The sequence below is a fragment of the Syngnathus floridae genome, chromosome 15 (genome assembly GCF_059516105.1).
Source record: "Syngnathus floridae isolate MCC-2025c chromosome 15, RoL_Sflo_1.0, whole genome shotgun sequence".
Taxonomy (NCBI): domain Eukaryota; kingdom Metazoa; phylum Chordata; class Actinopteri; order Syngnathiformes; family Syngnathidae; genus Syngnathus; species Syngnathus floridae.
In genome coordinates, this window is record NC_142427.1 from 6,297,984 (window position 1) to 6,322,406 (window position 24,423).

At 43.9% G+C, this 24,423-nt stretch overlaps 3 protein-coding genes across 9 annotated transcripts in view; 2 read left to right on the plus strand and 1 right to left on the minus strand.

The window, feature by feature from the left end:
- Window positions 1-71: 71 nt before the first annotated feature.
- Window positions 72-3,101, minus strand: LOC148386109 (immunoglobulin superfamily member 11). The gene is made up of 7 exons (XM_088398451.1): window positions 3,009-3,101; window positions 2,125-2,279; window positions 1,979-2,045; window positions 1,770-1,901; window positions 1,546-1,701; window positions 413-535; window positions 72-333 (listed from the first exon to the last, which is right to left on the minus strand). Exons 1-7 carry the CDS (start codon window positions 3,070-3,072, stop codon window positions 125-127), a joined length of 906 nt encoding a protein of 301 aa, XP_088254577.1. The 5' UTR covers window positions 3,073-3,101; the 3' UTR covers window positions 72-124.
- Window positions 724-7,558, plus strand: LOC148386110 (sodium channel regulatory subunit beta-4-like). Of its 6 annotated transcripts, XM_088398453.1 has the most exons (10): window positions 724-894; window positions 972-1,039; window positions 1,779-1,912; window positions 2,095-2,404; window positions 3,925-4,072; window positions 4,158-4,340; window positions 5,141-5,304; window positions 5,369-5,588; window positions 5,661-5,790; window positions 5,920-7,558. In XM_088398453.1, the coding sequence occupies exons 6-10, from the start codon at window positions 4,250-4,252 to the stop codon at window positions 6,017-6,019; spliced, it is 705 nt and encodes a 234-aa protein (XP_088254579.1). In that variant the 5' UTR covers window positions 724-894; window positions 972-1,039; window positions 1,779-1,912; window positions 2,095-2,404; window positions 3,925-4,072; window positions 4,158-4,249; the 3' UTR covers window positions 6,020-7,558. The 6 variants fall into 6 exon arrangements, with proteins under 6 accessions (XP_088254579.1, XP_088254581.1, XP_088254584.1 ...); XM_088398455.1 differs by having other exon boundaries at window positions 1,561-1,912; window positions 2,095-4,072; XM_088398458.1 differs by having other exon boundaries at window positions 1,561-1,860; window positions 2,123-4,072.
- A 1,927-nt stretch (window positions 7,559-9,485) lies between these two features.
- LOC148386111 (cell adhesion molecule DSCAML1-like) overlaps window positions 9,486-24,423 on the plus strand; it is a 32,493-nt gene continuing 17,555 nt past the window's right edge. Inside the window, exons 1-3 of one of the 2 annotated variants that reach the window (XM_088398450.1) lie at window positions 9,486-9,723; window positions 14,668-14,988; window positions 16,439-16,585. In XM_088398450.1, the coding sequence (XP_088254576.1) occupies window positions 9,681-9,723; window positions 14,668-14,988; window positions 16,439-16,585 (511 nt within the window). In that variant the 5' untranslated portion in view covers window positions 9,486-9,680. The remainder of the gene's footprint in view (window positions 9,724-14,667; window positions 14,989-16,438; window positions 16,586-24,423) is intronic. The other variant, XM_088398449.1, reaches the window with a different exon arrangement.

The following is a 24,423-nucleotide window of genomic DNA, read 5'->3' on the forward strand; positions in this document are numbered from 1 at the left end:
GGCCTCTAGTCTCCCTCTATATCTGAAGTGCTAGTGACTGTATTCTCTTCAAATGAAAAATGAAATGGCAGTCATAATTTGGAGAATTTATTTAAAAAGCACCATGTCATGTTACTAAAATGTCTTACACAAAGGAGCGTTTCATCAAGGATGGAGTATAGCGGATCTCATTGTAGCCCTCCTCATCCTCCTCCTCCTTGGAGAGCCTCCATCGGCCGTCCTGGCCTGTACGATGAAGCCACGTCATGAGCACCAGCAGGGCCAGCAGCATCAGGCTCATGGACAAAGTCAGCAGCACCCCCTGCAGGATGCCCGAGGAATTCCCTGCCACCGCTGACAGACAGTTATCAAAAGCATATCAGTGTTTATGGATTTTGGATTATGAGAGGGAGGAAAAAAAAGTGGTGGTCACCGCTGAAGACGGACAGGTTGACGTAGCAGTTCTCCGTCCCAAGGACATTGGAAGCGGAGCAACGATACAGGCCGGATGTTTGTGAGGACACATTGATAATCTGGACTGAACCCGACAGCTCGCCTAGGAAATAATCAATACATTTTCAGTAATGTATTCAATATAGACAACGCCAAAGTTGCGCTTCCAAGACCGCAATTGCGCTTTCTTTCCGCTAGATGGCAATGTTTCCATAGGATTGGACAAATGGCATTGAATTTGACCCATTTCACCTGGGCGATGTTAAGGTGACCAAACATCCTGTTTTGCCCGGATATGTCCACACCCTATCCGGGCGCGCGGTTGGGTGTAGTAAATTCATGAAAATGTGCGGTATTAATTGTTTTTCGCGGGACCAATTAGCATTTGTTTAATTTGACTGATGTTTTGCATGACATTTGAGAGGACTTTTTTATATCATGCGGGGTACACCACCGTTACAGGTGTGTGTGACGTAGACACTGGGCGGGACCCGGAAAAAAAGTTTATCTGGAAAATTGACTAACTTCCTTAATTCCAGAACACCAGGCACACAGAATGGACAAGAAAGCAACGAGGGAAAGATCTAAATATGATATAAATAATGAGGTGAGTTTCTTTATTTGTTTAATTAATATCCTTGCGACACGACTGATTTGTTATTTACATTATTACACTGAAAAGATGGTGAGAAACATTTTGTGAAAGACGGTGCTATAATTTATAACGTCGGCATGTTGTTTGGGTTTTTTAGTATCATATCGGTATCTCAAAAATGGGTTGAGCATCCTTTATTGGGAAAATCAAAATATGGTCAGCCTAGCCTACGCCAGCTTTTAAATGATGCCCATTTTAATTGGCAATTGGTTCGCAAAATATTGAATACATTTTGACTCTCTGTGCTAAATTGACTTTGTTTGAAGGTGGTGACTTTAGTGGCCTCAATTTTCCACAAAAGTAAAATGGTGTTTATTTTATTTTAGTTGTATCACCCCCACCTTCAAGGCTAAGGGCTCTCTTCTCTAAAAATTACCATTCAAGGGTGGCATAAAATTGCTGACACCGACATTAAATCAAAGAACTCATTTTGTATAGCGTAAAGATCAAATTCTGACCCTCCATGTTGATAGGAAGTGAAATTTCCTCTGGGTTGAGTTTATCCCAGTGGATCTCCGGAGTGGGAATGCCCTCGGCAACCGAGCAGGACAACGTGACGCTACCCCCCGCGTCTGTGTCGCCGTCCCACTGGCACGCGGGCAGCGATGGTGCCACTGTTGGCGCAATCAGCAGATTAACATTGTTATCAACATGAGAAGTAAAAATGTGTGTCTAAATGTACCTAAAACAGTGAGCTGCAGTTCTCCTATGCCGGGATCTGCCGTTTCTGGAGGGTTGTTGACCATGCAGCGATAAATCCCAGCGTCCGACACGTGAGTGTCGTTCACCATGATGTCTGCACTCCATGGGATACCTTCCAAGCAAGTGGGTCACCATCTTTTAGTTGGTTTGTCTAATCCTTGTTTTAAAAAAACTAAATCATGGCTATACCTGTAAAGCCCACCCTACCAATGAGGGAGGGGTCTTCTATAATCTGGCCGTGGTCATACACGATCACCTGGAAGGAATTCTTGGTCTTGGAATCATGATGTCACCATTTCTTCCAGGAAAACTAAGAATAAAGTGCGTGTGTAGACCTGAATGGGGGATTCCGGACTGGAGAAAGGAGCCATGGTCCAGATTATGTTGAGTCGGGAGAGGGGGCTGGAGGTGAAAAAGGAGCAGGGCAGGATGACGTAATCCCCTCGGACCACCTCCACCGTGGATTCTCTCATGGTCACCCTCAAAGCATCTCAGGCAAGAAATGAATGAATGGAGAATTGCTTGTTATGCAAAATGCTTGTTACAACCACTAGATGGCAGTGATCAACACGGATCGTAGTAACCCATTGCCTTCATAACGACGATAACGTAGTGGTGAGTGTGAGAAGCTTTCCTAACTTTTCACTCTCACCCATGTATGTGTGTGAGTACGTGCGTACGTGTGTGTGTGCGTGTGTTTGTGCGTGCGCTTGCGTGCGTGTGTTTGCGTGTGTGTGTTTTTAATTGATCTCGACAGCACTGACGTGAAGCCAAAACCAATCGCAGGCGGAGTGGAAAAACAACCCACTTGCTCTCAAACATTTGTTTGTGCATGCAGCATATAATATTATCCACTGCTAAGCTAATGCTAAAGTTTGGACTTAATTATGTCACGTGACAACACCACAATATTAGGAACAGGATTTTACAGTGTGTGTGTGCATGTGTTTGAGAAGAATCCACCTGTAGCTGAACCTAACCCTTAATTCATAAATATTACTAATTATTACGTTCTGTTATTATTAATATTGTGAAAACCTGATGTGCTTGAGGAAAAAATTAGTGCAGATTTGGAATCAGCGTAAAAGCAATCATGAAAAGTTTTCTTGCATGTCTGATTAAATACTGTAGTAAAATTGCAACCAAAAAAAACTTAATAAATGCACTCTACAATCAAAAGTGAACATATAAAGTTGGATTACAAGAGAAGGGAACTCACTTGTCTGAAGGGCCGCAAAGCAGACGCACAGGGTCCAGAGCGTGTGTCGTCCCGGGGCACCCATGGCTGACAGGAGGCAGTGTGAGAAACGAGCGAGTTTCTCTTCACTCCCCCCACCCCACCCCGTGTGCCAAAAATGAAAACTAGGCATGCATGATTAATGTATTGAGCAACGCTGCTTCATCTCACCTCTAATTGTCAGCTTGGTGGAGAAAACAAAGGCAGTATTATGGCCACTGGCCATCATCAGGGATCATTTATCTGGAAAAAAAAATCCTTACTATACTTGGTTAAAAAAAAGTATGAACAAAAACCCCAACTTGTACTTATATTCTGCCCTGCACTGAAGACTGCTGCAGTCTTCCTTGCTGATGATTGAATGCATGTTTATTGCAGAAGAGCTGTCCCGTTATGAAAAATGACTGCAGCACTTATGTCACAACAATGTACTTGTAAGCTGCACGGCCCGGATCACGGCGGAGCACAATTTGACCTTTTGAGCATCGGATACATGATCGATACCACACTGCATGTTTATGATGGGGTCCACAAGAGGCGTAGCAAACCCAGACATGCAGCATCAGGGAAATGACGCTCGCCGTGCGGTGTGGATCGACCCTGGGGCCGCATTACACAAGCCCAATCTGCACTGCAGAACTTTTCCCTGCTCATCACAAACACTCTGACAAAAGTGCCCGCATACACACCCCGAGTCAGCAGTGGGGCCGAGGGAGGGAGGGAGGGAAGGCATATGGGGGAAGGTGATGGTGGCACGTGGCCAGCGCAGAGGACAGGCAAAAGTTGCTAGATAGCCTGAGGGGTGAGCAGAAGGAGGAGGAGTCAGCTGCTTTTGGGGGTCTCCACTGGCAGCGTCTCCTCCCGTCCGGCTGCCTCTCCTCTCTAATTGTCTCTCTAGCTTGGCCGCTCCTGCAATGTGGCAGCCGCTGCAGCTGCAGTGAGAATGCGGACTGGTGGATTCTCCTTGAGTGAACCCTGACGGTGCAGCACGGTGAGAGTTGGCCGCTGAGCCGCCGCGCTCCGGGCCACGGAGGGAACACAAGCAGGTAGGTTCATATTTGAAGGACACTGAAACTTCTCCGTCCGTATGATGTTTCATTGGTAGTTTCAATTGTTTTGTGTTTTCTTCAGAAGCATCCATTACGCCAAATAAAGTGCTGAGTGTGGCGAAAGGACATTGTCGCAAGTCTGGCTGTTGAAACGCTTCAGAGTGCAAATCTTGTATGGACATGGACGTCCGTGGGATCTGGGTCGATGCCCTGACGCTGGGCCATCCACGCACAACCTTGAACCTGGTCCTCGCACTACTGCTTGGTAATGTCATCAACTGTTTCAACTCCCCTATTGTCGTTTTGCTTTGGCGGCTGATGCTTCAAGATGAAATTCTCCGCTAAATTGATTTTTAATGAGTTAAGTTGTGAAGAACGGATGTGGTCAAGACTGACTCAAGCATTTGGAGAGCATCAAAAATCATTTGACGTTAATGTACAAGATGCTCTTATTTGTTTTCAATTAGCTTTGCATTATTCATACAGGCACTTAATGCGCTAAAATAAAAAAAAAACGTGACATCTCTGAAACGTCAGCTCCAAATGTTCTGCCTTAGTCAAAACAAGGTGACAGCAACTCTGACACCAGATTGTGAATTTTGTGTGGCAGATGTAATTGTCACAAACACAGGAGAGGTGTTAGTCGCGCTTCACCCTTACTGTTACTATTTTTGCAAACTCACCATGCACCATAGCACAAGAGGAATTGCGATAGCGAGGGCGCGATGTGAAGGAATCAATACCAGTCTCTCACACATGTGACCTCCTTCACTCCCCCCCCCTTATTTTCTGCAAAGATGCTCGACCTCATTTTGACCTTGATGTTGTTATGAGCAAATTGTGAACTGCATCGTAAGATGCACGTACAGCTTGTTTGGATTCAGCATTGTTTCTTCCTCTGTCATTGCACCTGTGCCTTGAGTTGTGCACAATGCTTTGTCAGCATGTAGTTTCCACAATACACACTAGGTGGGAGCATTAAACACAAGTGAAGAAGGGCTGGCGGGACTTGTATGTGCTGCATTTAGAAAGAAAGTGGGCTAATGCTAACGTGTCGCTCCTCAGTTGTGAAGCCTGCTCAGGCCTTGGAGATGATTGTCGGCAAGATTCCTTTCCTGCAGGCTGTCAATGGCAGCACGGTCATGTTGCCCTGCTCATACGCCAGCTGCATTGGCATTGAGAACCTTTACTTTAGATGGCAGTTCAATGACAATGGCACCATGCAAACGGTAAGCCCTCCAAAATGGTGGCCAGTTGTGCGTGGGTTGATGGCTTTCCTTTTTTGCCATCAAGGTGTGTGATGCCGTGATACCGTCAGAGGGGTCGGTGCCAAAAGTGAAGATGCATAAAGAGCGCTTTGAATTTGTGGGCAAGAATCAAAACCACAACATTTCCATTTTGTTGTGGAACATCACCTTTGAGGATGGAGGCCAGTACACTTGCTTTGGACGCAACCCCAAAGAAAAGGACAAGAACCACAGCGCCATCTTCACGCTCATTGTGGTGGACGAGCGTGAGCGACTCAATCTTCTCTGGTCTCGTCGTTGATGTATATTGCGGCCGATGACTTCTGTGTTTTCCACAGTGAGGGAGGTGGACAACACGCTGACGATCATCATAGCTTCCGCTGTGGGCGGAGCTATTGCGCTGCTCATGGGCTTCATGCTGCTGAAGAACTTCACTCTCTTTGTTCTATCCAAGCTTGAGGAGAAAAAGTGAGTTCATGTTCTTTCAATATGATGAACACAACTTGGATGAGGTGAGATGGTGCTGTTTGAGATGCTGTTGATGTCTGTTCTTCTTCTCCAACAACCCCCTTCTTCCCTCCTCCAACCATCGAGCAGTAAGGAGTGCCTTGTAACTTCATCAGGGATCGACAACACAGAAAACGGCCTCTCAGGAACGAAAGTAGACTCAAAACCCAAACCTACAAAACAGAAATGAGGACATGCATGCATTTTAAAAACCTTAGGAGTGCTTTTCGTGCCTGCCTGGCTTTGATTTTCAAATGTACATGCTATGCACAGGAGAAAAGATTTTAGATGCTTTTGTCAAACGTGTTTTACACGTATGATTCAACCAAAGACACCAAGGTTCAATATTTAGACCTCCTTTATGTCAAATTGAATTAGTTCTCCGCATTTTTCCATAAATACAAAAGCGCTCTTTTTATTTTTCCAAGCACGTTTGCTGAACAGGGCTTTACTCATCATTAGCGTCTGTGTAAAATGTAGTATAAATACAAAGTATGGATACATTACATGCAAATATTACAAAAATAGGGATCATCTCACTTGAACTCGACAATCCTCTTAATGTCCTATCAGTGTTGCTGCTTTTATGGAAAACAATTAATGCAATTCATGCATGTGACATGAGTCTGCATTTAGAACGCTTTAAAAAAATTAAATAAAAAAAACAACGCGGGTTATATATTCTATTCCACTGACAGTAATAATAGTTTTAGCTCTGCGAGGTCAATTAATAAAACCTCATATACTACAAAATCATATCCAATTTTTATGGCCATGCATTGTCCGTGTCCAGTCCTGGTTAATTTGTACTGTATTAATCCACGCAAATGTTTTACCACAGTTATTTGAATGGCAAAGCGAAAAAGATGTTTTGCCTTGTGAATTGCGAAGTACCTCCGTGACCACGTGACTAGCTCTCATATTGCACGCTGGGTAGTGTAGTACCAGTGTTCTGCCAGTCGACGTGTCAAGATGAGCAACACATCAGGAAATGAATTTACGTTTTATATTGATAGAATTGCACCTTGAAAAGATTACCTCTGGATTGTGAGGCAAACAAATGCTGGAGGAGAACAACTAAAGTGTGAATGGGCAACGGGTGTTACGTCATCATCGTGTAGTGGGATTTTTTTAATTTATTTTAGAATACAAATTATACTGTGCCTCCATTCTTTAACCGCTGGCTATTAGCAATACTATAATAAAGGATGGCTAGGTTGATGATATACGCCAGTGGTTGATGAAGAATTCCGTTTGATGGAAATTGAAATCATTTTTTCTGAAATGATTCCAGATTACCGACTCCCATATTTGGTGATATTGTGATGGACCTCTGAATGTAGTTCAGTTTGTTTATGTATATTCTGATGGAGAGGGCAGTGTGACGATCATCAGTTCTATGCAAGTTACAAAATGAGTGCATGCTCTGGCTGTAAAAAAAAAAAAAATTGTAACACTGATCCTCTGAGTCACTGTGATGATATCGCAAGCAATACAATTTATTATTATCTGGATTAGGATGTTGGGTTGCAACGAGAAAGGAGAACATCCAAAAAGAACCATCTTGGAATCCATAGACGTCATCAGAATCTGCAGTGTGCAGACTTGCCCCATCGTTCTCCATCGCTGCACGCAAATATTCGCCTCTAGCTTGCCCACAGATGTTAGGTGTTAACCTCTGAACCTGTTTGGTACTGAAAGAACGAAATAAAGTTTGGAGCAAAATATGCCTTGTCTTGCTCGTTTTGTCAGGGTACACTCAAATAAAAGCAACATCGAAAGACTAACTTGCAAATTTAAGTCAAATTCAATCATTTGGGGAACCACTGCTGCACAATGCAATACACACAACAGGTTGACTCTGTCCCCCTTTGTTGCAAACACTTGGTATATTCCAATTACCTGCAGTAATTCAGTGCGAGTGCAACTTTTCCAGCTCTTGTCACAAAATGTAGCAACCTGATGATCCTTCAAGCAGCTTTTTCCTATTGGTAAGAAAAGTAACACATGATAACTGTGGAATATAAGACGTCATTACAAGAATGCGCGTGGAGTTAATTGTTTAATGAACCGAAAAAAAGACAATGGCTGGACCTCAGACTAATTAGCATTGTGTAGCATTTAATTGACTTTTTTTAAGGCTGTACTTGATGGAACCTTTACTAGCCTAGCATAGCTGGCTAACATAAAGATGGTTTTTCTTATGCCTCAATCCCACTAATCACACGTTAGTCACTCTTGTGTGCAACTCTGATCAAAGCACACGCCATTAACCGGTTTGCATTAAGTTTGCAGATCAAAGTTAAGTTGCAATATTTTTGTTTTGTTTATGTGCATTAAAAACGGGCTGCATGTTATATTACATTCAACCAGCAGGCGTCAGCAGTGTGTTAAATTTCTGCACAGATATCCGCTGCTATTGGACGCGTTGCAGAACGGTTTATGAGAGTACACAACACAGTTTAACTTGGAAGTTTCCCAACCTTTTTTGAGACAGTTTGGCAGTTTACAGTTTAAAAAAAAGACACGGCACATCAACAAACTACAATGTCACTCAAAATATATTGTCTCATTACTTTACATTGCGTGTAACCCGGGCAGGGGGCCTGTTGAACATGAACTTTTGCTGACAATGACAACAGGTGGACACACAAGTGAATTGAACATTCTGCCATCTAGTGGAAGGGCGTTAACTGCTCTGTTTGTCACGTTAATCGTTGGCATAGCTACTACATCAACAAAGATACATTAGCTGTAGTGAACAAGTAATAGATCCCAGACTATAGTTACGTGAACTTGAATAATTTCGCACTGCATATATGATGAGATATATAGGTGGCTGTAGATAGAATCGTGACGATATTAACTTAGCAAAATGGTTAAAAAATGTAAAGGGTGGTAACTTAAGTTTTTAAGTTTAACAATTTTCATAATGAAATTTCATTATGAAAAGTGTTAAACCACCGTTTGAATTTGTTTGAATTAAAAAAAAAAAAAAAAATCCGACCATGCAGCAAAAACGCACACAATCCGACGTTGCACCTCATGAAATGTTTTTTGTCACATCTTGTTCGTTTTCAGTACAACTTAAAATGTATTATTTAATAAGCTGGATCTGATCTATAGCCCCCTTTTTTTTAATTTAAGTAAACTGTAGAGACTTTCACATTTTGTGTTTAGATGCTAAAAAAAAACCTACATCTTTGCTCTACCTTCTGTCACAGCCCCCCCATCCACCCAACCAATGCTTGAGCGCACAGCTGCGCTCCATTCTCATTGCTTTCTGCAGAGGAAAAACAATATGATATCAATGTAATAGAAGTCCAGATACTCGAAATAGATTCCAAAAAACACACACACATGTACAAAAAGGGGTAACGTTCGTCCCATAGCGCTTCGATTCCAATGCGATGCGCATCTTGTCTGGTCCACATTGCGCAAAGGGTCATCCTGCGCTCACAGGTGGGCGCGCTCCCCTGGGTGCCAAGCAATCCAGACCCTAAATTTGGGTCACGGATGGACCAAGACGGCCGAGACCCATATGTATCCCCTCCGCCAGACCCCGGACCACTCGTCCACTGGAGGAAGGTGGATGTTGGATTTGTTCACGGCGCTAGTCCCGCGAAGAGAGGAGGGACTTGGGCGGGGCTGAGGCTCTTCTCCTTTCCCATCCATTCTTAGTGGGGCGGCAGGGCTGGAGAGACCTCCGGGGAACACAGTCGCCAGTCCAGCACGGAGACCCACCTGGCCCCCCAAAAAAGAAAAAAAAAAAATTAGGAAAAATAAACCCCTGCGCCTCACGCTCGCCAGGATTGCAAATATCTCCCAAAAATATACCTGCTATTTATGGCATGTGGCTTGTAACTTTACTCCTGCTGTACTCTCTCCAAGAAGGTAAGGCAAATTCCATATTGTCATTTAGTGAGTATGATAGTTTCTAAGTTGATTTAACGGCGACCATCGATCGAAAATATTGTAAATGCATTCATTCGCAATGTGATGCGAGGCTGCCGCTTTGAGGCGTCGTCTAATTAATAGAAAATATTCACGCTTATTTTTAAGACACAAATGCAAAGGACGGCTCAAATGCGCATGTTTTTAAGAAAGTGATGCTAAAAAAGTGTGTTTTTGTGCGAGATGTGCGCTTTCGAGCTCGGGCCCGTGACGCCTGGATTGTTTTTCGCATTACCAGTTGGGATATGAATATGTAAAATGGCTGAATGGAGAGAATGAGGTGCAAATACAGCGAGAGGTGGAAAACATGCAAATCATGCACATCTTTCAATCGATCCCGTCTATTGCAACGAAATGCACCCCAAATTTTGCGCTCTTTAAAGTTTTCACAAGGCACGCGTGTGGTTTCTATCGATTAATTTCCCACTCATTGTGCATATTTTGCTAATTGCAGCTGTTTTGATAAGGCCGTGTCCAATCGCTCCTCCACAAAACGAGCCATTTCCTTCAGGATATTTTCGGCACTTTCATTATTTTTTGTAATTAGCGACAATTTATTGCTATTAGTAATTTGATTAACAAAAGGCATTTCCCCGACAACGGCCCTTTTGGCTAAATCGGGATAAAGCCGCATAAAGGCCCTAATTGGTGCAATTAGCTGCTTTGACATTCAGCTTTGAAATTGATTTGTAAACGTAAAGGGGTTGATTTTAGTACATTTATTTTTTTTCTTTCTTCCCTGTGAAATAAATCCCCCATCCTGCTGCCAAGTTGATCCTCTTCTATTAAAGTGCTTTATAATCTGGACACATCTGCATCGAAAATTGCAGAAATTAAGCACCCTTTGCACATCCGGGCCTTTGTATCAACGAATGTGTGACATTTTTAAATTAAAATGTGGAAGCCATACGTCTGCTTTCTACACAAACACAAATTCGAGGGTTTTTTTTTTTCTTCTCGCACCTTTTTTTATTGCAATTAGTCGTTCCCCCCTTTATTTGTAATTTTTATTTTCTTAAAGACACTATATCGAATCTCCCCTTTATTTATTTATCAACTTGAAGAAGGAATTAATGAAGTCACGGTGAGCCCTTCGTGCATGTGAATTTACGCAAATGAGGGTGTCCATACCCAGGGGAGGGGAGGTGGGCCAGATTGCAGACTTGCCCGGTCATGTTCCTCACTAATGGAGCACCTGGACCCCCAGACGTGTTCGCGCGCCTGGCGGGGTGTGCGCCCCTTTTGCGCGCGCCCGTGTTTGCGTGTGTGTCGCGTGCGTAATGGCGCGCAGAATTAAGAGAACGGGGACACCCTTGTTGTGCTTGCTCTAAACATATGGCTCTTACGCATTATGCATACACAAACGGAAATGCAAAGTTTATTTGTCACTTTTTGCCTTGGAATATACGCGCTCAAGTGCAAAAAAAAAAAATGGGAGCGGAAGGAAAAAGGCACGCGCGTTTAGCAGGCAGTGTAATTAACGCGAATTGGTTAAAAGAGTCAATTAAAGCACAATGCCGGTAATTCTCGACCAATTTGAAATATTCTATAAAAGTTGGGTGCTTTCAGTCCAATTTTTTATTATGTCCGCGTGGAATGGATTCTGAGCAATTTAACGTCCAGCGGCCTGCCAAGTGTGGGCCTTCTTTTGAGGCTCCTATTAAAAGGTGAGCCGTTCAAAATAAACCAAAAAACGTGAATTTGATCTATCTCACGAAGCAATAAGGCGATCCTTCACCCATGTGTCCCCCATATGCAGCTCAACCTCCGCAAATAGAAATATGCTAAATTGGCCCTCCCTTCCCTGCAGTCCAATTCCCAGTGCTGTCTTTGCAAGGCTGCACAATTAAAGCTGCATGGTGAGCAGTAGGCACCGCTCAATGACAGAGCTGCCGGCTCCACTGGGTGACATTATCAAGGCAGCTTCGCATTTGCACAATTCAGTTTTAAAAAATATTGATGCAATGTACAAGATTGTAAAAATAAAATGCATGTGGACCACTCTGGATGTACATGATGATTTCAAATAGGCAAGTGTGATGCATTTGCATCATTGTAGCCTTGCTCTTCAGAATCACATATTCTCATTTTGACTGTGAACAACTATTAGTTTATTGCTGCAAACTTGAGATGTGAAAGTCACTGCAGGCATCCATAATTGCATTTCTAAGTTGATGGCAAGTTAAGGAACAGACGCAAAACTCAAAAGACACCGCAGTGTTCGACTGGCGTATTTTTTGGGCTAGATTCATTCGGCAAATGTCAAATTCATGAAGCAAGTGGTTGTTTTTGTTCGATCTCCATCGCTCCCCTCCCGCCATCGTTTCCTCCTCTCGCAGCAACTCCCCTCCCTCTCTTTCCCTCATCACTAGGCAGAATTAAAGGCTGGGGGGAGGGGCCGTTTATGCAGACTGTGCTGGGACTTGTGATCCACAGATTTGATATTCACATTAGGAGAGAAACTGGCTGCTTTGATGTAAGGGGGGGAGCAGGTCCCAGGGGACTGCTGAAGTAGCACACTTTTCTTTTTCCACTGACACAGCACAGGCCGGGGGTGGCTGGGTGGGATGATGTTGGCGGAGGGCATAGCAGATTGTTTGGGACAGGCCGTGCATAAAGACAGTAGGTGGGAACTACCATATCCCTCCGTTGATTAGATGTAACCCCAAGCGCATCCCCCGCCCACTTACACGAGACCCCCGAGGATTAGCTACAAGCTTACACCTACCTTTATCTCCTGACATCCCCCCAATATTCAATTCACACCCCTTGTGACCGTCCCCGTGCACTTTTACCTCCTCCGCTTCAGTTTTCTCCACATTATACCCCATTTGTCAAAAAACACAACTTTAGAAGTTACTTTTTACTTGTCATTGGAAAGAACCGCCATCACCCAATTTGATAGAGACTGCTGTCAAATTAATGCAGATGGATGGCGATAATAGAGGAACACACATTACTACACGTCTGGTTGGGCACAGGGGTGCGAAGGCACATGTATGTTGAAACACCGGTGGCGGCTCTGGGCTTTGTTTACCACCGCTTTCCATTCCAGTTGTGTGTGAGTGTTGCATGGTGCATACTCACATCTTGCTGAAGCGCAGATCAGCTGCATTATGCATGATGAAACCTTGCATAGGTTATGACTTCTACCTCTACAACATACATATTCATGCGGCGCTCTGGCAGGATGTATAAAATAGCGGCTGCGGCTCTGACAGCCCGTGCAGTACTCGACTGTCGGTGCCGGGCTTTCTTCCGGACTCTGCTACAATAAGTACGGAATTTTTCCAGTATTTACACGTCTTACTTTCTTTTTGTTTGGGAGTCAAAAAATATTCAAAACTTTGGAGAGGGATGAGACAAAAAAAAGACCCTTTTATATTTTTCTCATTCTAAAATCCCCAAATGTTTATCACCTTGACAACACATTGTCTCCTCCTATTGTGACTTTTGCTTTTGTTTGTGCAGTTGCGTGGTGCATGCGCTGATTTTGAGTGGCGGGAGTTTGCGCTGATCCTGTTTCTGTTCCTGCTCCATCAGTCCCCCTAGTGCTCCCCAGCCTTGTGTGCCCGGGCCCCCGGGCATGTAATCCACAACCAGAGCCCACTCCTCCCTCCCCCAAGCTCTCAGGGTGACCCCCGCACTCCTCTACTTTAGCCCTGTCCCCCGATTGGGAGATTATAGATATTGCAATCTTTAATATGGCTTTATGCTCAGGGGCCATTATCAGTAATCTGCAGTGGGGAGGGAGTCTGACCTGGATTTTTTTTTTTTTCTGCTCGCCATTGGGCTGTCAGTCACATTTCATATACCATCTGTAACATTCTGACCAGTTTGATCAATCTCAGGCTTTGGGGCACTCTCACTTGTGATTGTGATTTTTCACTTCAGCTCAAGATGGTAAAGTTAGTAGCAGCGGTGGTGACAGTGTTGATCTACAAGCGTCACTTGTGTTGAGCAGGTGTTTAACCCATTTTGTTATAGTACAGCCATTTTTAGCTTTCATGGAGTTATTTGGGTTAAATCATAACCCAGCGGACGTTTTTACGGCAACTACCTTCAACTTTTATGTTCCTCACATTAATCTCGTGCAGACAGACTTTTATGTATCCTGAATAGATGAAAGGATCTGGTATAAAAGCACTGTTAGACTATATTAACTATACTATATTGTAAGAATATATCGTGACTTTATTGTTACAGACAAAATAAGACCTATATGACAGTTTTGCCAATATTGAATTGTCTAGAAAAAAAATTATAGTTGTGACACACCCCAAAAAAATCTGTGGTTTAATACGCTATATAAAATAAATTCTATTAGGTAAACATATATTTTTGAAAAAAAATCAATATTCTAATACTACACGGTCACCGTAAAAATTATAATAAAGACATAGCAAGACATTTATATGTCTATCCTTGTAGTTTTTCCTCACTTAATCTTTTCTATGGTGACCCCAAATTTTCAAGACCCCCTACCTCCATCTTTCCTCTCACTCTTAGTTCTCTGAATGTGTTTCATGTGAATGCCAATGAGTGCTGTATGTCTGTCTCTCTGTGTGCGTGCATTTGTGTGTGTGTTAAATATGTAAGGAGATTAAACAGACTTAAATCTGCGTCTGGCATAGAAATTCCAATCACATAACCTATCATCAGTGTTCTCTCGCTTCCTCTTTGTTTGTGTAAGCGTACAACTGTATTGAGGTAGCAGGCTCCGCCCCCTTCCCCATCTACCTTATTCACCACGGGCTTTGGCCCAAATCCCTGGCTTTCTGCATCACGTGACGAATGTTTGCAGCTGGACATTTGACGTACATTTGTTATGATTTATTTTGCGATACATTTGCCTGATGTCCTGTTTTCTCTTTGCCCCTTCAGTACACAGTGAGGATGTGAGCTCTACCAGGCTGTACTTTGTGAACGCTTCCCTGCAGAGGGTAACCTACTCCAGCTCGGTGGGGGTGTCCCTACCCTGTCCAGCAGGGGGCACCCCCAGTGCCATTCTGCGCTGGTACCTGGCCACCGGCGACGACATCTACGACGTGCCCCACATCCGCCACGTGTACGCCAATGGCACCTTGCAACTGTACTCCTTCTTGCCCTCCGCCTACAACAGTTACATCCATGACAACGACTACTTCTGCACTGCCGAGAACCAGGCGGGCAAAATCCGCAGCCCCAACATCCGCATCAAAGCTGGTGAGTTGGTTGACTAGTTGGGTTGGGGGTGTGAGTCCCCGGAGGTCAAAATGAGACTCTGCATGATGAGTAGAGTGGATGTGATTAGCAGCGGAAATAAAAGACTAGTTCACTCACAGGATCACCTGGCCCAAAATAGTCCGTCTGAACCCAAATCCAGAATGACCTAGAACATAATAAACAGAGCACAACCATTTGACGGAAGCACGTGACATTATCCCGATGTAACGCGTCAGTGTCATGAAAGCTAAAAAACACACAGAAGATAAGAAGCACCTTAAATGTGTTGATTCAGCGATCCAAATTAAATTTGACAAAAAGTGTCACGACTGATTTGAGTGTACTGTCGTTGCATTAGCAAAAATAACTTTTGTATTTGCTGTTTGCAGGAGAGAAATATTGCTGGTCGACTGATTCAATTCAATTGTCTATTTTTGGAAAATCTGACCAGATGCAGCTTCTGTGCTGTCATTTATTCCCTCTTCACTCCTTCCTCTCCACCCAAGTTCTCCAAACTGCCCTCCTGTGTCAAACTAAATATAGCCACAGCACACTTCTTTAATTATCTCTCATTAACAACCCTAATTGGTGCTTTTCATTGATTAGACCGCGTGCCGCTGCTTTAATAAGCCAGATCTCATCTCTTGTAAAATCGCACATTTGGGGATTGCAGAACTACAAATTGAGATTCCCAAGAAGAGATTGAAATTACTCAACAAATAGTAACCTCAAATCACCGCCAGAGTAAATCTGGATGATATACTAGTAGTTGCCCCGCGTCTGTTCTCTGCGGTTCATTCAGGCCAGTCCCCCCCCCCTCGCACTTCCCTCCTGCCGTCAACATCTGCTTTCATATTCTGCCTTCCAACACCAAGCAGAACTAATACTCATATTCATTCTAATACTAATACTAGCGCCAAGTTGTGGATTTGAGCCAGGACCCTGAGCTGCATGCCAGCCGGGCGTTGCCGTCATTCCCTCATGACCCAAAAGCCTGGCTGCAGGAGACGAGGGATTAGCGTGAACCAAACATCCTGTAGCCTCTGTTGGGCCCTGGTGTCTCTTGAACAGGTTGCAGAGGAACTTAGTGGGGGTCTCGTATTTGGATCTAAAAAAATTTTAAAAAGTGATGTAAATTATCGTAAAATCCCATCCAACAACAACATATGCTAGTTCTGATTGCATAGTAAAGTATTCCAACACCAGTTCCTGAGCAACCTTTTGACAGTTCCAAGCTCCGTTTTTGCTAATGAACTTCTGCTCATGCAACATATTGAGGGGGGGAAGTGGGCAGCATAAAGTTCTGAACAAAAATGATTTATTATTCTGAATGATAATAAAAAACATCCAGTGATTATCTTATCTAATGCAAGCTATTAATGTTGAACGCTTGGACCTAATCAAACAAAGCTCAAAAACAGGCAAACATATTTTGTGTGTACGTGTGTAGTTTTCAGGGAGCCCTACACTGTGCGGGTGGCGGACCAGCGCTCGATGCGGGGCAACGTAGCCGTGTTCAAGTGCCTCATCCCCACTGCCGTGCAGGAGTACGTCAGCGTCGTATCCTGGGAGAGAGACACGGTCTCTATCGTCCCAGGTAAGACATTTTTTTTCTATTTATTTTTTTTATATCTGCCGGCAGATGTTTTGTATGTCATTGTAGGAATCAGGATGGTTTTGATCTACTTTGTGTCGACGCATGACAGTTGACGTATGTTGACTTTTTTGTGTTTTCTGTCTGCTCACTGTTCTGGATCACTGAGCTGGCCTTCCAGCTTGAACCCCCCCCCTCCTCTTTACTCAGCCTCCTCTGGGCAGACATTTTCTTTTCTCCGTTTACATCTCATTGATACAAATGTCAAATCTTGACGATAACTGTAATTGACATTCCCGACTTTGCGTATAGTTTCTTTCATCGGGTCTTGGGCTTACTATTATGCACTTGAAGAAAGGAGTTGGATGGACATCATTTACATGTGAGGAGAAAAAAAACTGTAGTGTCAAGCCTTTATGATTTTTTCTATTTCCATGATGTGTCTTTTATTATGTGATCATAGCTCTTGAAAAATGTGTCAGGCTACGATATGTGCAAGTGCAATGGTGGAATGATAGAAGGAAAGGAAAATGAAGCAAGGAGGCTAGTAGGGCAAGAATGGCCTCAGGTTCCGGCAGATGGTGTTTTATATCTTATGTATGCAAAGTCCAACATTGTGTCTCATAAACAGGCGTCAAGGTTTAGTTTAGTAGTTGACATGAGGACAAGCACAAAAAGAAATATACATATGCAGGCATATATGGCCGTAGCTGACGTTGGGTATTTTTATTTATTTTGTAAATAATCCGTGGATGCATTGAAATGTTTGTTTGTTAGTTTGACACGTATCTGGATAACAAAGATCTGATTTGATTGTGAACTTCAAGATGCTTCCCGTGTTTGGTATGGCGTCACGAGGCTGCCGTGTGTATGTATGGCTATATAGGTCACTTGATGAGCAGTGAGTGTGAAGATCAGATGCTGAACATGATGAGCTGCTCACTGAACTCGACACTCGCCTCTGTACAAACGCTAGACGGCACAAACGCTGCGAGCCCTCACAGTGAAGCCCGTTCAACCTTGACCCTCTTTTTATCTGCGCATGCCAATCAAACATTAAATCCATGCAACAAATAAACCCAGTCACCTGTCAGTTGGAAAACAATGACCTTGCTTTCATAGAACTAGTCAACGAAAAGGAAAAAAAATTGGCCCAATGCTTGAGTTGATGACATAACACCATGCGGCCTTGCCCTCGCAAGCCCAACCGATTCCATTCTGACAGTCGCACATGTCCCCCATCTGTTTGTGTGTGTGTGTCTGTGTGTATATATTAATATGTGTGTGTGTTTTACATTTCTGCCTGTGTCCCACTTTCCTATCCAGCCAGAACATTATAAGGGGGTTTTAAGAGGGGAGGGGTTGGGGGGGGTGCAGGCAGACTGACCTAGTTCCCTTTCACTTGCCCGTCCCGGTACCGTCATTGGTGTGAAGTCTTGTACAAGTGTGTTTGTGCCCACATAAGGCACAATTGGAGAAATGATCTGAAGGAGAATTGAAGTAGTGACATAGAGATGAAGAGTTAGTGGACGGGCCTAAAAAAAAAAAAAATCACCACGAGCACAGATTTAAACTGTCAGAGTAACCAGCAGAGAACTAATGAGTGGCTCCGATGCATCCAGACTGGACCAGCAGATGGCTATGGCCACATGGATGGCCCACAGAAGATGCCCAACTCGGCTTCCACCTAGTATAATATTGTCAAATTGAATCATAGTTTAACGTCAATGGGTAAAACGAATCCACGTTTGGATCCTAATGGGTGTCGCTGAGAGGCAAGGTCACTTACAGGCTACATTACTGATCAATTCTTGGCCCCTGGCATCCTCGTTGGGTGTCAGCTGGTTCAAACCACACGCTCTCGCAAACACGAGGGTGCTCACATGGTTTATTTGAAATCAAGCTAAACAAGGGTCACTGACGAATCTAAACTGATCAGTTTCGTAGTTGCGTCACTTTGATCTCTGCTGTGTCATATGTATCGTATTTTCCGGACTATAAGGCGCACCGGACTATAAGGCGCACCTTCAATGAATGGCCCATTTTAAAACTTTGTCTTTATATAAGGCGCACCGGACTATAAGGTGCACCATTAATATATCATGTCAGGTTTTTAATCCAAATCAAATCATTCTCCATTTTATCTTTTTTATTTCAACTTCAGGCAAGTCAAATTACTTTATAATCACAAAATAAGGATCCATTGTCTTTTTAATTCATGATTCATAGTCTTCAGCGGGCCACTTATCATTGATTTCATGACACAATGCTTCGGGCCAGTTTAAATTTAGGAATTTGGTCCATATATAAGGCGCACCGGACTATGAGGTGCACTGTCGGCGTTTGAGAAAATTTTAGGTCTTTAGGTGCGCCTTATAGTCCGGAAAATACGGTACTGTTTTTATTCTAGTAGTTTTTATTCTAGTAATTAAATGTCTTCTTAAGACTCCACTCAGGTGTCTGTTAGTAAATCTGAGTTTGTGCCCACAGAGCAAAGAATACATGAATAGAAACGCTTGTCTGAGACACCATGTACTCGTGTAAACACTGGTCCGACAAATGCATTCATTTCTAGGGAGAACAAATGTACAAGCCTCTTTGAATGTGACACAATAAAACCATTTCCAGATTTGACATGAACCCGCCTGAAAAGGGAAAAGCCATTAAACATTAACCTGGGCTACATTAAAGCTGCACTCGCTCAGCTCGCCGTGGTGTGACGGTGGGAGGCTGGGGAGCACATGGCCTCCCCAGGGCTCATGGGACACAACCTCATTGACTGCCCCCCCCCTCCTTCCCAAACTGTCCAGTGATATCACGTTTCCTCACTCTCTCTTCCATCCCTTCAATGATCCTGCCACTGCTGCCCCATGTGGCACACAGCAGGGTGTGTGTAAGAAGGGGGGCACATCATGCAGCTGATATCATGAAGCCAAACATGCAATAAAACCTCCATGCAAGGAAGGAAATTGCAAGATGGCGTCAGTTTATACGCTCACGTACAATCCGACCGCATGACAGTGTTTTGCAGTTTGCTCACTTCAATGAGTGCTTCCCTCTCTTTTGTACGTGTAATTTTGTCCCATTTACCTCAGTGAGAGTGAGAGCGAGGCAGGAGCAGATGGGCTGCTGGCAGCCATCTTTTACTCAGTTAGCTTGAGTAGGCACGTGGAAGAGTGTGTTAATTAGCACAAGCGTGTGTGTGTGTGCGTGCATGTGTGTGCGCGCGAGGGCCACAATAGGCATAATTATTTCTGCTTGAGAGGCCAGTTTTAGGGGGGCGGGTGCTGAGTTGGGGGGGGGGGCTGAGACGGAGAACAACAATGTCCCAACCACAGGCTTTGTGTGTGTTCAGGAAAGGGCTGACAAGTGTCGGCTATTATTGACTATTTACACACTACGACACACGCCCGCTCACGTGCACTTAACACGGAACACTCTGCATGGCCTGCCGTGTAACACACATGGCGTATGAGCGTGTTTGTCGAGCATCGCCGTATCAGTGTCAATCAGTGTAAGAGGGAGAGATGGGAAAGTCCCCGAGAGCACATCACTCTGACACAAATCTGGCCACCATCTCCGCCTTCAAGCCAGACTTAGTGACAATACAGAGGAAGACTTACTCCATATTAGGTCAAATTTACTGATTTTAACTTTTTTTTTTTGTCATTGCCCCAATTAAGGTTAAATCACTATTGTCATTTTCTAAGTATTTGAGTCACTATCACAAATGAAAGCGTGTGCCAAGGCTTAGTGCGAATAAGTGAAAGGAGATCTCTTGCCTGGACTGGTTTAAGAAATAAGATTTAAGTCAAGAGGTTTTAACCCTTTTCCTCTGTTGCTTTGTTTAGGTTAGCGAGAGACGGATTAGCGCCGGGAGATTACGGCACGTTTTTCCAAGAAATTGTCTTTAAGGAAACATTTAAATGTCCAGTTTGCTTCTCAGTGTTTGGTTGGCCACAATAGTCTATTTTCTTTTAATCCCCACCAATCCTTTCATAACATAACATTTCAAAATGATTTCTGTTTAAAGTTTTAAGGCCATGTTTTTGTCCTTTTCACATGATTGTATCATATATGTAACACGGCTTAGTGACAGTCTTGTCAAGATAAATATTTGTACTATTGAAACATTCAAAAAATACATTGCAAATAAGTCATTATATTTGTCACGATAGCCAAAATGAGGTCTGTATTTCTCGTGGTGACGGGGTCACGCAGAGACATAATCAAGAATCAAATGTGATCCCTGGTGGCCCTCCAAGTGTCATGTTCCGACATGACCTGGCAATCAGACCTATTGATCCGACGCAGTGTTTGCTGAGCAATCACACACAGTCCCCACACCAACACTATAATGAACTAATTCTGAGTGGCTCACAAGCTCTGTTTGATGCGGTTAACTAAAGTCAAGGCTTTATTGCGCGCTGGGGTCTTGCTGGAACAGTAGCGTTTAAAAAAGCAGACTTGGTGTGGACAACTGGAGCTCAAGGTCATGCTCAGATGTAGCAATGAGCAACTTTAAAGAGTCAAATGACTCTTCAAAAGTCACATTGGGGTTATTTGTTTACTTTGCTGCCTGAGATTTCGACGAGCCTCTCTGGTAAACACGGGCGTGGACATGCCTTTGCACGTGTGTATGTGTGTGTGACGAGTTAAGCCCCGTCTTTCTCCATGCTGGGCAGTGACACTCCTCTGCCACCAGCACTCTAATGCTTGGGTGGGGGTGGAGGTAGGGGGGGGGGGGGGGGGATGCTGGTTGCAGACCAGGCAACCCACTCAGTGCTGCTAATGCAGCTCACGGCCTCAGGCCATGGGCTAAGCTGAAGTGCACCTCACCACACACACACACACCATATATTCAACAATGTTGTTTATCTACAGCTGAAGCAAAACAACTTGGTAGGAGGATTGGAATTGTCCACTATTTTTTTTTTTTTTTTTTTGCATGTTTTTGGGTGGAACAGGCAGGCTCCTTTCATGAATTAACACTCTAAAGCTCAGTTTGGAGTCAGAGGTGTGTGTATCCAGGAGGTGAACCGAGGTTAGCATATTTCTACAAACTGCAGTGGATTGGGATGTGTGTGTGTGAGTGACTTTCCCTCTCTCGGGACCCTCATTATCACGCCTGTCCCAGATGTCACCAAGCACATGAAACACACATCATGAATAATGGAGTGCTATTTCTACATCTTCCTCCACCTCGGCCCCTCGTTTTCCTCTGATGCCTCGTCCCGCTCGCGGCCCGCTCCTTCTTTCCAGGACGGTCCGTTTAGCTTTACGCAGCGACGTGCGCCTGGAGATGCATTCATGGAGGGCGACGTGGCTCGGCAGTGCGGGGTTGTATCTATGGAAACTACATCCTTTGCATGAGAAGACTTTTACGAGGGACCCCGTTGAGCATCTCACATGCACTCCCTAGCCACCCATCCCCCAGTGTTTACCGTTTAAAGTCACACAGGGCAATTTGGGACGCGGCGGTCGGTGGAGCGGAAGAGACGTGGTCCCATCGCAATGGAAACTGGACTTTTAGTCTGTCTGCTCCACCCCTCCTCTCCTCTCCCACCATTCTTCTTCTTGACCTTTGTGTCCTCTTGTCTTGTTGGTGCACGCGACTGTCCGGCATTAGCCACGGCAAAGAGAGGCCATGATTGAAAGCTGAGGTAAGCAGTCAGAATTGCTCAAGAAAGGCCACAGCAGTTTGGATTAGACACTGAAGCGTGGCTTTTTAATGAAAACACCACAGAGATGCCCGTCCAGAAAACGAACGGAGAGGAAGCGAGAAGGAAACGAGCGATATTGCTCATGCAGCGTGGGCTTAACTGGCAGCGTGACTTCTGCCCCATCTGAGCGGCTCGGTCGCCTGAACAAAGTCTCTTTCATGGAGGAGATGCGGCGGGGTGGGCCCCCGACGCACGATGGCTTGTTAAGCATTACTCGGGCCTGCTTTGAATGCGAAGTGAAGGAGTTAAGAGGACGCCATTCATGGAGGTTAAGTGCCAAAGAGAATAAAAGCTAGACAAGTGTATATATTTAATTGGCGGACACCTGCTTGCGCTATGCAGTGAAGAGCGAGCGAGCAATGTTAGGGTGTGCACTTTGATGCAACACCTCTTTTTTTTTTTTTGGGCATAAGGTTTGAAAGGAAGACACGGGCTGGTTCCTCCTCCGCGATTTTCATTGCTCTTTCTCTTTGCCATTCTTCTCCTTGAATTTTTCTTCCAATGGAGCTGCTTCCGCTACAATTGCTCACAACTAAGCATTATATTTTTGTTCCTATTGAGAAACACACTTTGTCCTATTTTTAAAGCCTGGTTGTGATGACTACGTGTGTGTGAGTTGATACCAGCACCACGGAGAGTTATCTCCAGAATGTTTTCCTCCTCTTCTTCCCATGACAGTCGCAATTCTTTGATCCATTCCTCCTCCCATCTAGTTTCACCTTCTTTTGGATTCTTCTCTGCGACAGAATGCAGTTTTCTAACGTCAAAGTCGGGTTTTTAAACTCTTTGGTTGTCATCCAATTACAATTGGAAAGGAAACACTGTTGTGCTTGTCCGCTACGGGTTCATTTGTATGCTCGGATGGGTTGCTATTCCATAAATATGAGAGGCTAAACAACTCACATTAAGAATGAGTAAAACTAGGGAAATATTTGACAAGAATGTTAATTTAAACCGTGTTTATAAATTGTTTGTCATTTTCAAATAGCCGCTTACTTCGATTGGTTACAAAAACAGCCAGGGCTATTTTTAGCTACTACATAATGACCGTGTTTTGTTTTGTTTTTTCTCAGATTTGTTATTTCGACTCTCTTTTTACCATCGTCATTTTTTGCAGCTCCACAACACGGTTTCATCTCTGACTAGGCTAACGTTGTGCTTTCATAATTTGCTAAAATGACGCGGAATGAGTGTGGCAGTGAGAAGACCCTAGCAACAGGGACACGATGAAGAATGTGTGAAGGAGGGTGCGTTGGGGAAAGATGCAGAACATCAATAAATAATGGGCCCGCTGAGGAGGTGGAAATATGGGCCTCGTTATCTTTGCGCCGACGCCTTCATTTGCATGGGGGAAAATGTGGCTGCTGCTAACCTGCTCGTCCTCACACCCATTGCACACACAGCCTTGGACCAAAATGGCCTACCGTATGCATCCTATTTATTAGCAGTGTGGGGGTATTTTTTTTTCCCCCTCCCTCCCACATTTATAATTTCATCTTGGATTACAGTCCATTATTATTTGTCAGCTCGTAGACATGTTGCCATATTAGGAAAGCGAAGTTTTATGTCACAGCAGTGGTTTGTTAGGGAAATTGAATCCAGTATTCTCATTTTTCATCTCTTTCAATACAGCAATAGAACCAAAAATAGAAACTATTGTTTGTGATTTTTGTTTTTAATTCGATCAGAAAATAGTCTGCATTTTTTTCACACTCGAATGAATGAAAGCTCACAATCAAATATTGGATATTATGTTCACTTTCAAAAATCTCCGTCCAATATGAATAGAAATTCCAACATTTGCCCGCCGGAAAGTCTTTCTTTCCACTAATGGGTTGTATTGAGACTCAAATGGACCTCATGCAAAATTCCAACAATGTCAGCTCTCCTGGAGGCAGTGTAGCCTCTTTCTGGATGAACACACTTTTTATAGAGCCATTTATGTTGAAGAAAAATGTCTGCAGTAAACCAAAACAAGCCCTAATAGTGCTGAGTTAGAATCGCTACCTTTTTTTGTCGTATGCAAGCATGTGCACTTTTAACGGACATTGGCTCTGTTTCTTGTTAGCTTGTCAAGTAAGCATGAATAAAAGCTGAGGGAGCACAGTGATTTGGTAA